Source organism: Camelus dromedarius, chromosome 17 (assembly GCF_036321535.1).
Source record: "Camelus dromedarius isolate mCamDro1 chromosome 17, mCamDro1.pat, whole genome shotgun sequence".
Taxonomy (NCBI): domain Eukaryota; kingdom Metazoa; phylum Chordata; class Mammalia; order Artiodactyla; family Camelidae; genus Camelus; species Camelus dromedarius.
The window spans coordinates 26,699,565-26,715,854 of NC_087452.1; the positions used below are offsets into that span (position 1 = coordinate 26,699,565).

Genomic DNA, 16,290 nt, shown 5'->3' on the forward strand with positions numbered 1-16,290 from the left:
TAGTGGGACCATCTCAGTGCTAACACCTGCCCTGGTTCACCTTTAGAGCCTAAGACTGGCAGCTAGAGAGAGGGGCAGAAGCCTTGCCATATTGCACAAGCTTTGAGGTTTGCTGTTAGAGGCAATAACAAGACAGAAGCTAAAATACAAACAGATGACCTATAGAAATGCCAGGCTATATTTAAACAAGTTCTAGAACTTGTAATGACCCCTTCTTTATCAAATTGGTTTGTTTGTGTTTTTTTGTAAATTCTTTTTCTGTAGGATTAGTTCTCCCATTTATTAATTAGATAAGTCAATGGAAGATTAGATTACATATTTAAAATGTTTATTTAAATATGATCTTTGAAGAAAAAATCAATTAAGTTCATTTAGGCATCCTTAATATTAGTTGCATTATTTTAGAATATTATATCCTTAGAGTAACATTATTACTCTAAGGAAAACATAATGTCATGTTATAAATGATGGTAGACAAATGAGTAATAATTGCATTACTTATTGTGCTGGGGTTTATAACTTGTAGTTAAAAGCCTTTATCTGATGTTAGACCGTTTGAGTATTTTTAAAGGGAAATTAGATCTATTCAGTAGCAAAAATCTAGGCAAAATCAAATCATGTTCTGATAGAGAAAAATACACATATGATAGTAAAGGCTAATCAGTGATATATTTTCTTTGTAATTTAAGTTCCTAATAATCAGTTCACATTTGAGATCTTTATTAGTGTGAAAGCCCCAAAAGTATGATTTTGTTTTGCATATTCTCTTGTCTTAGTCTTTGCTTTACTATATATGTTATTCCTTAGGCAGACATATGTAGTAATTTTCTTGATAGTCAATTAATTTTGAAGTTGTACTTCTTATTTGAAAAGCACACTATGGAAATATATTTTGTAGTGAGTTATAAAATCAAGACTTCCATGTAAATGAATTATCTTAGGAAAGCTGTTAAAACAGAGTACCTTTCATACAATTGCAGCATCTGAAAGAAAAAAAGTATGTTATTATTGTATCTATATTTTGTTTTTTATGCCGTAATTCCCAATGTGGCTTCCAGTATATACTTTATATTAATATTTTATTACTTCCCTAATTTAATTTTTCATCATCTACAGATGTAGTCATTTTTCCTTAAATACTGGCTGTGTATCAGATATTTGCAAAGCTAGGTAGTTTGTCTTCTATAACAACCCAAATTAGAACATTTGAGCCAAAAACTTATCCATATTTGGACATGACTTATGTGGACTGACTCCCTATAGTGTTCAAGTTACCTAGGAAGCTTCCCTATTGTCTCTTTATCTAACTGTGGAGGCCTGCAAAGGACAAATTTACAAACAACAGATTACAAGGACCGTTTTAGTGCTTCCTCTTAGCTTTCGTGGTATTAATTGCTTTCAAGTTACTTTTTTTAGCACTCAGTAGTTAAACTACTTCATGTCTTTTTTTTTCTTGATGGCATGTATTTCTGGGTTACACCGTTAACCACTCATCCCTACATGCTTGGCTAATAATTTTGAGTTACATTCTCACACACACTTATATAGGCACAATAGAAATGATATTTACTCCACATGAGGCTGCTTGTATTTCTGTGTAGCCTTTAAAAAATTTTTAAATGTCAATTTATATATTGGAAAAAAGTGGGAGAATTCTATTTTGAATATATTGCTTTTAGGCTGTTCACATCTGCATATCTTTATTATTATCTTTTGAAGTTCTACTCTTCTCTGAAAAAGACACAGGCCCCTTGGTTCCTGTAATTTGGCCCTTCATTGTTATAGACAGATAAAGAAGGCTATAAAACTTTTGTCTGCTTAGAATAATGTCATATTTTTTTCTAAAAGATAAATATCTGCAGGTAAATATTTGGTTATAAATAGGAGTTTTCAAAGAAAATGTTTTATCAGTTAAAAGAGAATGAACTCTAACTTATAAGGAAAATATTTTTTTTGTCTTGAACAATTTAAGGAATCTCATCATTTTCCCCAGATATTCACATGATGATGTTTGCCCATCCCATACAGTCCCTCTAACTTCTGCTATGATTTGTCTGTGAGGCATCACTGACTACAGCTAAAGATGTTTACAAACATAATTTGCCCAGGTCCCTGTAATATCAGGCATGCTGCAAGTTAGTTAGAAGCAGTGGCATCTTCCTTTCATTTTGTTTATAAACTAGTAAAATGCATTATGTCACCCCTATCAATTATCTTCGCCACCCAGGAAGACCTGTATTATTCTAATAATTTCCTATAAAATTCAAGAGGTAGAAGTAGAAATACTCCTTAGGGATGGTTATTAGTGAAGACACTGAAGATACGTTTGAATGGTCAGTCTTGGTGTCATCAAAGAAGAGATGATTTTTTTTTCGTTTTGTTATGATGGATATCTTTAGCTGTATTTATGCAAATAACTGTGCTTTAGTTGACAACCAAAGTATAGACCTATATAATCTCTATTGTCTGCTAGTGCTGTTGTCCAGCTGAAAGGTGCTATCAGCTCACACATTTAGTCACTAAAACATTGGACAAAAGTAAAAACTCCTGCTGACTCTATCTCAGTTAAAATTCAAAACTGCCATCAAAAGTGTATTTGGAATATTGCAAATGTGTTTTGTTCAAAACTTTTAAGACTGTTATATAAGACTTGTTTCACGGTGGACTGAATTTAAAAATGAATTGAAATATAAGTAAATATGATCATCCACTTTTACAAAGGCTAAAACAGAGTTCTATCCTGACTCACTCAACATTAAAGCTGTGATACAAAGAGCCTGGGTCTCATCTGCTCCAAGTAGGTAGCCCTCAAGAGTCATTAAAATTACCTTTTTAAAATTACAACTCAGTAAGAGCAATTCGTTTTGTGCATCCAGAAATTATTGTCCAAATGCCCATCTGCATGTCCTTTTAAGAAACGTAGTTCTACAGAGAAAGTGCTGGGTCCTTGGGGAAATCATTCTCATCTTCAGCGTACATATGCTGTGCTACAGTTAATCAGGCAAATTCTATTGATGTTCCTGGCACTGGGGCGTGATTGAATATTTAACAAACAAATGTTTCTGAGCCCAGAAGACAAATGGTTCAAGAGATTTGGGACTTTTAAAAAAATATATTAAGTTAAATCAAAAGCATTTTGTATTTGTTCTTCTGAGAAACAGATGAACAGATGATTGGAATATGAAAATAGCATAACGAAGTCTTTACTCCTTTGACAAATTATATTCAATTGCTGTGCAGGTTTACAGTAGCTAAATGATAAACCAAAGGGGAAAAAAGTGGTTGTTTTTCAATCACATTATACTAAACTAGCCTTTTATGCATATAACAAATGTTTATGTTATATAGGACAAAATTAATCCAAAAGCATGTTGAGGCCACATGTATTGCATATTTGAAAGCAATATACATCACCTGCACACTCTGCAGTTCTTTACTACAGATAGACAAGCTATTTCTTAGAAGAGGTTCTTAGACCCAAGGGTACTTTTCTTGAGAGCACAGTTGGCTGATAATCCCAACTGCTCTCCACAAGAAATGAATATCATAATGTGACAGGATTAGAGATTACAGACACTATGTAAAAGCTTTCTGGAGTCGCTAAATACAACATACTCTGCCTTCTACAGAACTCTCAAATCAGTCCAACCTCGCCATCATCACTACCATTGAATTAACACAAACACCTCAGCATTTCTGATCATTACAATTTAACAGTCTCCTATTTGGCTCCCCCTTACTGCTATCTCCACAGACACTCCAGACACCCCACAAACAATATCCACACAAACTCATTACCATGCCTTCTGTTTTGTGCCATCATGACATTTTCCTCTGTCAAATCACTCAATAACCCCTTGTTGCCTTCAGGATAAAGTCCCTGGATGGCAGGGATTAACTTCTAGTACACACTATGTTCCCAGCATCTGCAGTGCCTAGAGCAGTACCTAGCCCACGATGAGGAAGAAAGGAAGAGAGGCAGGACTATGATAGATAGACACACAGGCAGACAGAGTCGTTCTAACTAAAAGTTTTGATAAATTCCTCTCTTGTCCTGTGCCCAACCTAAAGCAGACTCTCTCACCTTTACACATATTTCGCTTCTACAGAAAGGGAAATTTTACCTTAGATAGTGATCTGTATGTTGAGTGTGTATGATGGCCAAACATTCAAGAAGAAACTGAACAGTTCAGTCATTCATACACTTTGTTTAAAAATGCCAAACTTTGAAGATAACTAGATGTTTGGTTCTATGTGGCCATAAATCAAAGGCTAGGGGAATGATATGAACTTATTAAGAACTTAATAACTTATTCAGCACAAGTTTCAGCTCAAAACAATTTCACTTTGTTCCTCTGTGTAGGGTAACCAGAGTGTCCAGGGTTCTCCAAGCCCAACAACTAGTCCTCCAGGGTTAACTCAGTTCACATTAGACAGCGTGCTGGAAAAGGCTGCAAGGTGGACAAGTAAAGGATATCTTAAAAGTGCCTACGCAGAAGCAGGAGCATCAGAAAGCCAGAATTCCTTGGGAAAGCAGATAGATAAAAAAGACTTTGAAGCGAGTTTGGTGCCTACAGCATGCCTTTCTCCCCCTGGAAGAAGGAGTGAATCCTTTCTGAAAACTCCAGATCGCGTTGCCAAAGCAAAGCACCTACCAGCCCATCAAGAGTCAGCTTCAATAAACAAAACCACCCTAAAGGAAATTTCAGGGGAGAAGTGGAAGGCGATTCCTGAAGTATCTGTAAGTGGTTTCACTCTGTTTTACATAAGTGTGCAGTACATCCTCCTCCATTCTGTTCTGTTCCACTTTGCATACATTCTCAGCAGTATCTATTTTTCATCATTTCGACAATCAGTAATGTATTTTCTTTCCTATTTAGATGTGTTTTAGCTCAGTAACAGCAGCTGTTGAAGAGTGTCTTGCACATCCCAATGATAATAGAATGCCTCATGTTTTTAATGAGAAAGATAATTATCATAATAGTTATTTTTTATTTCCCAGTTACTTCTCATAATTTGAGTTATCACTGCCTGCAAATTATAAATGAAGATCTTACTTTTGAGCCAAAGGCTTGCCAGTAAAATTGACAGATTTTCAATAACAATCTACATTAGGAGCCATAAAAACATCATTATTCTCTTCACTCTCTGGTCTCTTTGCAGCCATTCCCCAAATAATAAATGATAGGAGTGAAGGTTAACAGTAAAACAGTGTCATTGAGTAAATCCCTAGGCTACTTTGGTGGCTATATTCATGTCCATCAGATTGATTTTTTTCCTTCCTGTGTGAGTGCTTTTCTTCCTTCAGTCCCCCCATAGCTGCACTTAGAAACTAGAGAACAAATGAGGCTATGCAGAACAAATGACACTTATATTCCATTTTTTTAAACATTAAAGAGTTTTTTAAATTTTTCATGTCCTAAGTATTCTGTATGTGTTACAATGTAGAACTTCAGTTCAATTATGTGCTAAGCATGTTAGAATGGATTGTTACTTAGTACAGGTAATAGACATATATATCATTACCATCAACTAATATTTCTTTATTTCTTTTATTTTTTCTTGAGGTAACATTGGTTTATAACCTCATGTAAGTTCCATATGTACAGCATTTTTTTTTCTACTTCTGTATACACTAGAGCACACTCAACACCAAACATTTAGTTTGTGTCACCACAGAGTCGATCCCCTTTATCCATTCCCCTCTACCCCATCTTGCTCCTTACCCTCTGGTGATCACAACTCTGTTCTCTGCATCTGAGAGTTTGTTTTATTTTTATTTGGTTTGTTCATTTTATTTTTTTTTGTTTTTCTATATTCCACATATGAGTGAAATCATTCAATATTTGTCTTTCTCTATCTGACTTATTTCACTTAGCATAATACTCTCAAGGCCCATCCATGTTATTGAAAATGGCAAGATTTCATTTTCTTATGGCTAAGTTGTATTCCATTATACCTGATTTTCTTTATCCATCTAACTATTGTTGGACACTTAGGTTGTTTCCATATCTTGGTTATTGTAGATAAGGCTGTAATGAACAAAAGTATGTGTGTATCTTTTCAAATTAATGTTTTTATATTTTTTGGATAAATACCCAGAATTGGGATAGCTGGGTCATATAGTAGTTCTATTCTTAGCTTTTTGAGGACTCTCTATACTGTTCTCCATAGTAGCTACACTGATTTACATTCCCACGAACAGTGTATCAGGCTTTCCTTTTCTTCACATCCTTGTCGGCATTTGTTATTTCTTCTCTTTTTGATAATAGCCATTCTTGTCTCTGTGTGTGCATACGTTTTGTTTGTTTATTGAAGTATAATTGATTTGCAGTATTGTGTTCATTTCTGGTATACATACAGCAAACTGATTCAGTTACACACATACATATATATTCTTTTTCATATTCTTTTCCCTTATAGTTTATTACAAGATATCAAATATAGTTCCCTGTGCTGTACAGTAGGACCTTGTTGTTCTTCTGTTTTATACACAGTAACTTGCATCTGCCAAGTTTGGGATTGGCAGATAAAAGCCATTCTAACAAATTTGAGGTGATGTCTCATTGTGGGTTTAATTTGCATTTCCCTAGTAATTAGTGACGTTGAACATCTTTTCATGTGCCTGTTGGCCATCTGTATGTCTTTTTGGACAAATGTCTATTCAGCTTCTCTGCCCATTTTTTAATTGAGTTCTTTAGAGGTTTTGTTTGGGGGGGGGGGTTATTGTTGAAATGTATGAGTTCTTTATATATTTGCGGTATTAACCCCTTATCAGATACATGATTTGCAGATGTATCTCTCATTTGGTAAGTTGTCTTTTTGTTTTGTTGATGGTTTCCTTTGCTGTGCAGAAACTTTTTAGTTTGATGTAGTCCCATTTGTTTATTTTTGCTTTTGTTTCTCTTACCTGAGAAGACATATCTAGAAAGGTATTTCTAAGACCAATGTCAAAGAGCGTAATGCCTATGTTTTCTTCTAGCAGTTTTATGGTTTCACATCTTACATTCAAATCTGTTTTGAGTTGATTTTTGTGTATGGTGTGAGAATGGTCTAGTTTCATTTTTTGTGTGTGACAGACCAGTTTTCCCAATACCATTTAATGAAGAGATCATCCTTTCCCTAGTGTATTTTCTTTGCTCCTTTGTCATAAATTAACTGCCCATATATGTATGGGTTTATTTCTGGGCTCTTGGTTTTGTTCCATTGATCTTTATATCTCTTTTTCTTCCAATACAATGCTGATTTGATTACTATAGCTTTGTAATATAGTTTGAAATCAGGATGTGTGATACTTCCAGATTTGTTCTTTTTTCTCAGGATTGCTTTGGCTATTTGGGGTCTTTTGTGGTTCTATATAAATTTTAGAATTTTTCTGTTTCTGTGAAAAATTTCCTTGGGATTTTGTTGGGGATTACATTGAATCTGTGGATTGCTTTAGGTAACATTAACAATGTTAATTCCTCCAATTCATGAGCACAGATTATCTTTCTATTTATTTGTGTCTTCAGTTTCTTTCAACAATGTCCTATAGTTTTCAGTGTACAGGTCTTTCACCTCCATGTTTAAATTTTTTTTGTGTGTGTGTGATTGTAAATGAGATTGTTTTCTTAATTTCTCTTCTGCTAGCTCATTGTTGGCATATAGAAATGCACCCTGCAAACTTTACTGAATTTACTTATTATTTTAATGGTTTTTTGGTGGAATCTTCAGGATTTTCTGTATATATATGTCAAAGAGCATACTGTCATCTGCAAATAGTGACAGTTTTACTTTTTCATTTCTGACTGGAATGCCTTTTATTTTTTCTTGCCTAATTATTCTGTCCTACTGTGTTGAATAAGAATGGTAAGAGTGGGCATTCCTGTCTTGTTCCTGATTTTAGAGGGATAGCTTTCAGTTTTTCACCACTGAATGTGGTGTTGGCTGTGAGTTTGTCATATACGAGTTGTATTATGTTGAAGTATGTTCTTTCTATACCCATTTTTATTGAGATTTTTTTATCAAAAATGGGTGTTGAATCCAGTCAAATGCTTTTTCTACATCTATTGAGATGATCATATGCTTTTTATCCTTTGTTTTCTTAATGTGATATGTCACGTTTATTGATTTGTGCATGTTGAACCATCTTTGCATCCCTGGAATAAGTCCTACTTGATCATGGTATATGATCCTTTTAATATATTGCTGTATTACTAATATTTTGCTGAAGCTTTTTGCATCTATGTTCATCAAAAATATTGGCCTGTAGTTTTGTGTGTGTGTGTGTTGTGTTTGGTTTTGGTATGAGGGTAATGTTGGCCTCATAAAATGTGTTAAGGAGCATTCCCTCCTCTTTAATTTTTTGAAGAGTTTGGAAAGGATGGGTATTAAATCTTCTTTGAATATCTGGTAAAATTCGCCTGTGAAGCCATCTTGTCCTGCACTTTTGTTTGGGAGAGGTTTTTGATTAATGTTTTGATTAATGTCTTTTTACAAGTTACCAGTCTATTCAGATTTTCTGTTCTCCATGATTCAGCCTTAGAAAACTGTTCTTGTCCTACTTTACCATAATTTTTTCTTTGGATGTGCTGATAATTGAAATACAGCTAGTAAACCAATCTTACAAATTTATTCTACAGCACTGCTTCACTTGACTGTAGTCAATACTGGGCTGCCGAAAACAGAACCAAAACAAATCTTTGAGAGGAGTCCACTTCATTTTCCCCCTAATTTCTTTGCCACGATCTTCTATTAGGCAGAATCTGTCATGCTATATATCCAAAAGATTGTTTATTTTCCATCTTTTTATATCTCTATAGAAATAAAACTGGAGCATGAAAATCAGCTTGAGAGCCTCAGGCACAAACAGACTTTAAGTACCTGGCCAGCAAAGTACACTGCCTAAAAGATAGTCCTCTCTGATAATAACAGGGAATAATGAGAGGAAGAAGGGGACCAAAGTTTGGAGAGAGAGCAGGGGACTTCCCCTCACCCATTCTCTTCATTTAAGAAGCTTTTAGGAGAAGACAGTTCCTGAAACCATTTGGGTTATTTCAAGAGACCCTTCTTACAGCTGCTCGCTGCATATTACAAAGCACAAGCAGGACACATGTCTGTTCTACACAGGAGCCCTCTGAGATATTACTATTCCATTTTATAGCTAAGGAGACTGACAGAGCAATCCCTTGAAAGGGATAAAAGGGAGAAGGAACTTTATCTTTGATGAGAGGATAAGGCACAAAGGCACAGCTTCCCTTTTGTGCAGGGAGGTTTGACCTTAGTGTCAGAATTCAGGCTAATAAAACTTACTAACAACCCACGTGATGGCTACAATCTATGGCTCACATTTGTGATGTAATAGTCTCAGTTTAATAGGATATAAAATTATGAAAAACATAGGGATTCTGCCCCATTTCAAAGTGAATTTTCAATGGGAATGAAGTGTTCTTCCAGAGACATGATTTTAAAAGAAAATTAATTGTCATAGGGTTCTAATAATTGACATTCTCTCCACTTGACATTTGCTGCTAAGAATCTATGAAAACAAGTTTTCTCAAAAGAGTGTTTTGTGCTTACTAACTCCACAAAGGGATTTTTGTTCAGATCCCAGAAACCCACAGGGGTGACTTATTTTAAAAAAATCTACTGAGATTTAATTTGCACAATATGGAAGTCAACATTTTTTAGTATATTTACAAAGTTGTACACCCATCACTACTATCTAATTTTAGATCATTTTCATCACCTCAAAAGAAACTCCATTCCCATTAATAGTCACTCCTCATTCTTCCTTCCCCCTGAACCTCTGGCAACCACTAATCTACTTCTTATCTCTGTGGATTTGCCTATTCCGGACATTTCACATAAATAGAACTGTATAATATGTGGCCTATTGTGTCTGACTTCTTTCATTTAGCTTGTTGTTTTCAAGGTCCATCCATGTTGTAGCATCTTACTGCTTTTTATGCTGGAATAGTAATTCACTATATGGATATGCCACATTTGTTTATTCATTTATATGCTGATAGACGGTGGTTTCCACTTTTGGGCTATTGTGAATGATGCTGATATGAACATTCACGTGAAAGTTTTTGTGTGGACATATGTTTTCAGTTCTTTTGGTTTCAGGAGTGGAATTGCTAGGTCATATGGGACTTTACGTTTAAATTCTGTGGAACTGCCAAACTGTTTTCCAAAGTGTCCATACCATTTTACATTACCACCAGCAATGGGGGTGGTGGCAGGGTCGGAGGGGGACAATTTTTCCACGTCCTAATCAGCTCTTCTCATTATCTGTCTCTTTTATTTAAGCAGTCCTAGTGTGTGGGTATCTCATTGTAGTTTTGGTTTGCATTTCTCTAATGACTAAAGATGTTGAGCATCTTTTCATGTGCTTATTAGCCATTTTGTGTATCTCCTTTGTAGAAATGACTATTCAAATCCTTTGCCTATTTTTTAATTAGATTTTTTTTTGTCTTTTTATTGTTCAGTTGTGAGAGTTTGGATACAAGTTCTTTGTCGGATATATGATATGCAAATATTTTCTCCCATTCTGTAAGTTGTCTTTTCATTGATGGTGTCTTTTGAAGCACAAGAGATTTTAATTTTGATGAAGTCCAGTTTATCTATTTTTTCTTCTGTTGCTTGTGCTTTTGAAATTATGTCAAGAAACTGTTGCCTAACCCAAGGTCACAAAGATTTACTCCTGTTTTCTTCTAAGACTTTCATAGTTTTAGCTCTTAAATTTAGTCCTGTGATCCGTTTTGAGTTAATTTTTGTATGTAGTGAGAAGTAGAGATTCAACTACATTTTTTTGCATATGGATGTTTAGTTGTGCCAACACCATTGATTCAAAGACTATTCTTTCCCTATTGAATTGCATCACCACCATTTTTAAAAATCAGTTGACCATACATGTAAGGGTTTATTTCTGACCTCTCAATTCTATTTTACTTATCTATGTGTCTATCCTTATATAGTACCACATTTTCTTAATTACTATCGTTTTGTACTAGACTTTGAAATCAGAAAGTATGAATCCTCTAAATTTTCTTTCGTATCTTGATTGTTTCTGCCATGCTGGGTCCCTTGCCTATCCATATGGATTTGAGGATCAGTTTGTTGGTTTCTGCAAAAAAGACAGCTGGGGTTTTGTTAGGGATTGCCTTGAATCTATAGATTAATTTGGGGAATATTGCCATCTTAATAATATTAAGCCTTTCAGTCCATGGGATGTCTTTCCATTTATTTGTGTGTTTAATTTCTTTCCGTAGTGTTATATATTTTTCAATATACAAGTCTTGCACTTCTTTTGTTAAGTTTATTCCTAAGTATTATATTGTTTTGGTGCTATTGTAAATATAAATGTTTTCTTAATTTCATTTTTTATTTGTTCATTGCTAGTGTATAGAAACACAATTGATTTTTAAATTGATTTTGTATCTTACAACCTTGCTGAACATTTATTAGTTCTAATAGTGTTTTTGTGAATTCCTTAGGATTTTCTGTATATAAGATCATGTCATTTCAACTAGAGATAGTTCTACTTCCTTTCCAACCTGGATTTTTTAAAATTTCTTCTTCTTACCTAATTGCCTCAGGAAATGGATTTCATATAAGTGGAAACTTTTTTTTTCTTTCAATATATTTAAGATTTAATACTTAGTAGTGTGGCCCCACTACTGCATTCTAACACAGACATGATGAGCTCAGTCAGGCCTAGAAGGATGCTACTGATATGACTCATAAGAAATATGCCTGATGCAAGAAGAAAATTTTGAGAATTATCCAGGAACTTGAAGTCCATCCAATAGTAATATGAATGTGGGTATGAAATTACCTTTGCTGGCTAGCATTGTAATCCATGTATGAAGACTTATATGGGAGTTTCTACCACCTAAGATGGGTTTCTAAAATAAAAGATCTCTAGGTGATGGTATACAGCTATTCCGGTTCTACTTCTGGATAAATAAGAGCATCTCTTCTTCTGGAGAGAGCCTATGAGGTCAGGTATTTTCCCAGGTGCTAGAGATCCACTGACCAAGTTAGATGAGGCCTCTCTCTTCAGGGTCTATCTGTATCTGTTGGAAGATACAGACAAAAAACAAACAAGTACATAAAATAATTATAAACAATGATAAAGACTTGGGAAGGAAAAAACAAGGTGATGTAATAGAGTGGCAGAGTTCAGCAGAATTGTGGGTACTTTAGATATCTGACTGAATAGGTGACATCTGAGCTGAGGTGTAAAGTTTAAGATGAAGGCAGCCATGCAAAGAACCAGGGAATAATGTTTTAGGCCTCAGGATCAGTAGATACAAAGCCCCTGAGATGGGCATCTTTGAGGAACATAGGAGGCCCATGTAGCTGGGACATATGGGCATGGGGAATGTAGAAGAGGGGGAGATCAGAGAAGTAAACAGGCCCAGATTATGGAAGGTCAGGAAGGACATGGTGAGGAGGGGGCCTTTATTCCAAATGAAACAGTAAGTCTTTGAAAATTTTAAAGCAAAGCAATGACCTTTCCATTCCAAAAGTCTCCTCTGTCTGTGTCCAGAATTGATACAACGGGCTAGGCATAGAAGCAGGGAAGGCAGTTGAAACATTACTCTGATAATTCAGAGTGGAGATAAAGAGAAGTAGCAGGTTACTGGAATGATTGCGAGGTAGGACTGACAGGATATAAGAGGAAAGAGGCAGAATTAAGAATGACACTTAGATTTGGGACTTTAGCAGCCTGGCAGATGGTCATGTCATTTACTGGGTCGTGGAAGACTGGGCATATCTGAACCATCAACTTAGGCATCAAGGTATTGTAATCAGGAATTTTAAGTGGATATCCCTCTGAAAATCTGTGCTCTAGCAAAGTGCAAGTATGAAGTGACTTTATGACAAAGAAAATTAAAGGCTCTTAGAAAAGGAGGTACAGGAAAATTTTCTTCCTAACCTCCTGAAATGAAAGAGTACTAGTATTTCTTAAGGAAAGCTTAATGAAATTGATTTGCTAACTGCTTGATAAACTTCTTTCTTGCAATGTTTTATTCATACTTTAATAGAGTTCTCCATTATTAAGTTCAAATATTTTTAATTAAGAAAGAAGTACGGCCCTCTGGGTAATATTGCAACCGTATAGATAGCTGGTAATTAAACTTTTCCGCATGCATAACTGCATTCAAACAATTTTGAATGAATCATTTTAAACCTGCAGTGTCATTATGTGCATCTTTAAACAAACAAACAAGACATATATAACAGTCTTTGTGGTTCCAGAAAAAGTTGGAGCTTCTTGAAGAACTGTTATTTTCATAAGAATGGCTAAATTTGCTACCAATTACAAATTCAGATAGTCTCTTTAGGAAAAAAAGACATGACTTTTTATAGGGAAAATAATTATAAAGTGAATCATATATAACTTATGAGTTTAATTTTCACATTTCCATTTTTAAAAATCAAAACTGAATTATGAAAAGACACTTATAAAGATATTTTAGACCATGGTATAATGTAAGAAAATTTTTCCTTTGATTATCAAGCCATTTCCTTTGGGTAATTAAAAAAAAAAAAGATTATTTTCCTTGCCTCCTTGATGAACTTGAGCCCAGCATTGGAGTAGTAAACATCTATCATCATGTGTATTTTTTTAAGTTATAAAAGGTTACTATTCAATACAATTTATGCTCAACAAACATAGAGGAAAATGAATTTGTAAATTATTTTAGAGTTTTAAAGGCATTATTCCATTACACAAATTTCTGCGTTTTCTAGGGTATATAATACTCTTTGTTCAAAGGGAAGCCATCTGTCTCTCTTTGAATTTGCCACTCAAGTGTGCCTTTTCATCTGTCTTTCCAACAATACCCCATTGTTTGAAGAATTCATAAAAGTCTTTCTGACCCTGACTTGCTTCAGCTACAATGGAATATTGCAAAACACCTGCTAGGAGTCAGGTTGCCCCATGTACTATACAGGTGTCCATCACCCTGGCCCAACTGAGCAGGTTCACTTCAGGGGACTGTCCCTCATTTGGCAGCTTCCACCACAGGTGCCCACTGGCCTCATTCTGCCCTGAGCCTTCTCCTTTGCCACCATCAGGGCCTTCCCCAAACAGAGTTCTATGTCATGTCTATCCACATTTTCATTCTTCAAAACTGTCAAGAGCAGTGGACACCATGGTTCAGAGCAGCAGCTCAAATCAGACAGACCTGGATTTGAGGCCTGGCTTTGCTTCTTTTTATTTATGTGACCTTGGACATATTTCTTAATCTCTTTGAGGCTCAGTTACATCATATGTAAACATGGAGAAAGTAATGCTTATTCTTTAAGGTTGTTGTGAGTATTAAATTAGATAGTACTTGTAGAACACTTAGCACATAATCCAACAGAATATTTTCTTGTACCTATTTCTGAGTAGTTAAAAATGTAAACCAGTATGCCTGGTATTCTAAAGCAAACGTTTCAAATTCAGTCAAATTCTAGAAACTAATTATTGAGATTGTTCAAAAAATAATAACTATCTGTAGTTCCTGTCTTCTGTTTATAGTTGAATCAATAAGAGTGAACTAATGGATCACTTCTGCCAGGTAACGTGTTGAAATTTTTTCAAGGATACACTGAAAAGAGAAGAGTATTTAGAAGCAAGATGTGGTGGTGTCACTGCAATCATTCCCCAGAGACTATGCTCTTTATGCCTGCCATGTTCCCAGAGCTAAATTGTAGATGTGTAGCTTCATGACTGATGGAGTGAATGAACTTGGGCAGGACTAGTAGCATTTTTATAAACCACAGTGTTAACTGTGAGAAGAAAGTTTCATTTATTAAATTGGACATTCCTGCCAGTTAATCGTCTTTGGAAAAGGGTCTGATATTTGATCTTTTGTTGAAACTGTACTCTTTCCTTGTCTGTGACAAAACAAGGTCATTATCTCAGTCTTATCTGTCCGTGGACTACTGGGAATATTGCTGAAGCTATAGAATTTGGTGATTAAATAATATTTGTGTCACCAGTAAAAGTATTTGAATTAGTCATAGAAATTTTCCAGGTAGGACTTGCTCCTAGCCTTCTGCTTTCTTTTTGAATATTTTTCAGTCGAAACTCCTGCTGCTGCTACAGTGTGGTTTGTTTCTTTCACTTTCTTTGCATGTAGTGTCTAATTTAGTTATTCACCAAGGCAAGATGGTCTCAAGTTGATGTATGTTAAAGTAATTTAAAGTGGAATTATGGTTTAAAATTCAGGTGATGATGTGGAATTGCAAAAGTTATTAGGACATTTTGATACTTCCTTTTCTGAGTAGCTAGTTGCTATGCAAATAAATATGCCAGTTACTCTGACGAAGAGGAGCAATTTCAAATTCTGAGAAGTTTCAGAAATTGTTGTGACAATGAGTGTGTATATGTCCATGAATGACTGAAAAATTGTGCTGAACACTGGAATTTGACACATTGTAAAATGATTTTAAATCAATAAAAAATGTTAAAAAAAAAAAAAAAGAAAGAAATTGTCGTTAGAAAGACTTGACAAAAATTAAGAGACTACCAGAAGTATGAATCAAAGAAAATACATTATTTGTTTAACCAATATACTATAACATTTCACTGTAAGTTCTTCAATATTCTAATGCTAAGGTAAGCATCCTACTAGTCAAATGTTTATGGAAGAAATCCATCTTTGATATCTTGGTTTGCCTAATTTTAAAGAGGAGCATGTCAGACTTGCCATTTTCCTACTTTATGTAAGAGGCACTAGGCTGACAATATTTTCTAAGCACATTGAGATCAAGGTCTTTGATTAAGAACCTTGTTTGTGATTTTAAGGATTTGGGGTACTTGCCACATGCCAGGCCCTCTACAAGGTACCCTGCACTATCTCCAGTCTCCATCTTCACCCCTCATGAAAGGCCTTAACTTATTTGACAGACAAGGAAAGACAGAGGCTCAGCTTTTTCACATCTAATAAGTGACAAGGTGGAGTATCAAACCTGGGGGTTTTGGCCAGAAAAGCCTGTGCACCTTCCACCACATTGGACCATCACCCCCAGTTAAAGACCACTGAAAAAAATCTGTGATCATGTGGCAACTTAAATTCTATTGCCACTTGAAGCTTTGCAGTATTTTAATGTGCAGAAGCACGCACACATGTTGGTATAGCAGCCGTTAACGTATTACAACCAGTGTGACATTCTAAAACAGTTAAAACTTAAAGTTATCATCTTCCCACTCTAGAAACATCAGTTGGCTTACCTCTGCTGTTTTCATCTCTGTAGGCAATTTCAGTAATTGTTTTCCTCCTGGTTCTTTAAATAGTATTTTAA

At 35.1% G+C, this 16,290-nt stretch overlaps 1 protein-coding gene across 7 annotated transcripts in view; it reads left to right on the forward strand.

Annotated features, from left to right (window-relative positions):
• CFAP20DC (CFAP20 domain containing) overlaps positions 1 to 16,290 on the forward strand; it is a 204,766-nt gene that overhangs the window by 124,970 nt on the left and 63,506 nt on the right. For 5 of the 7 annotated variants that reach the window (XR_004142490.2, XR_004142492.2, XR_004142493.2 and 2 more), the window contains one exon: positions 4,364 to 4,741. The exons of the other annotated variants lie outside the window; for them this stretch is intronic. Coding sequence is in view for 2 of the 5 variants with exons in the window: in XM_031470650.2 (XP_031326510.2) it covers positions 4,364 to 4,741 (378 nt within the window). In the remaining 3 variants the exon portion in view is untranslated. The remainder of the gene's footprint in view (positions 1 to 4,363; positions 4,742 to 16,290) is intronic. 7 annotated transcript variants of the gene reach the window in all.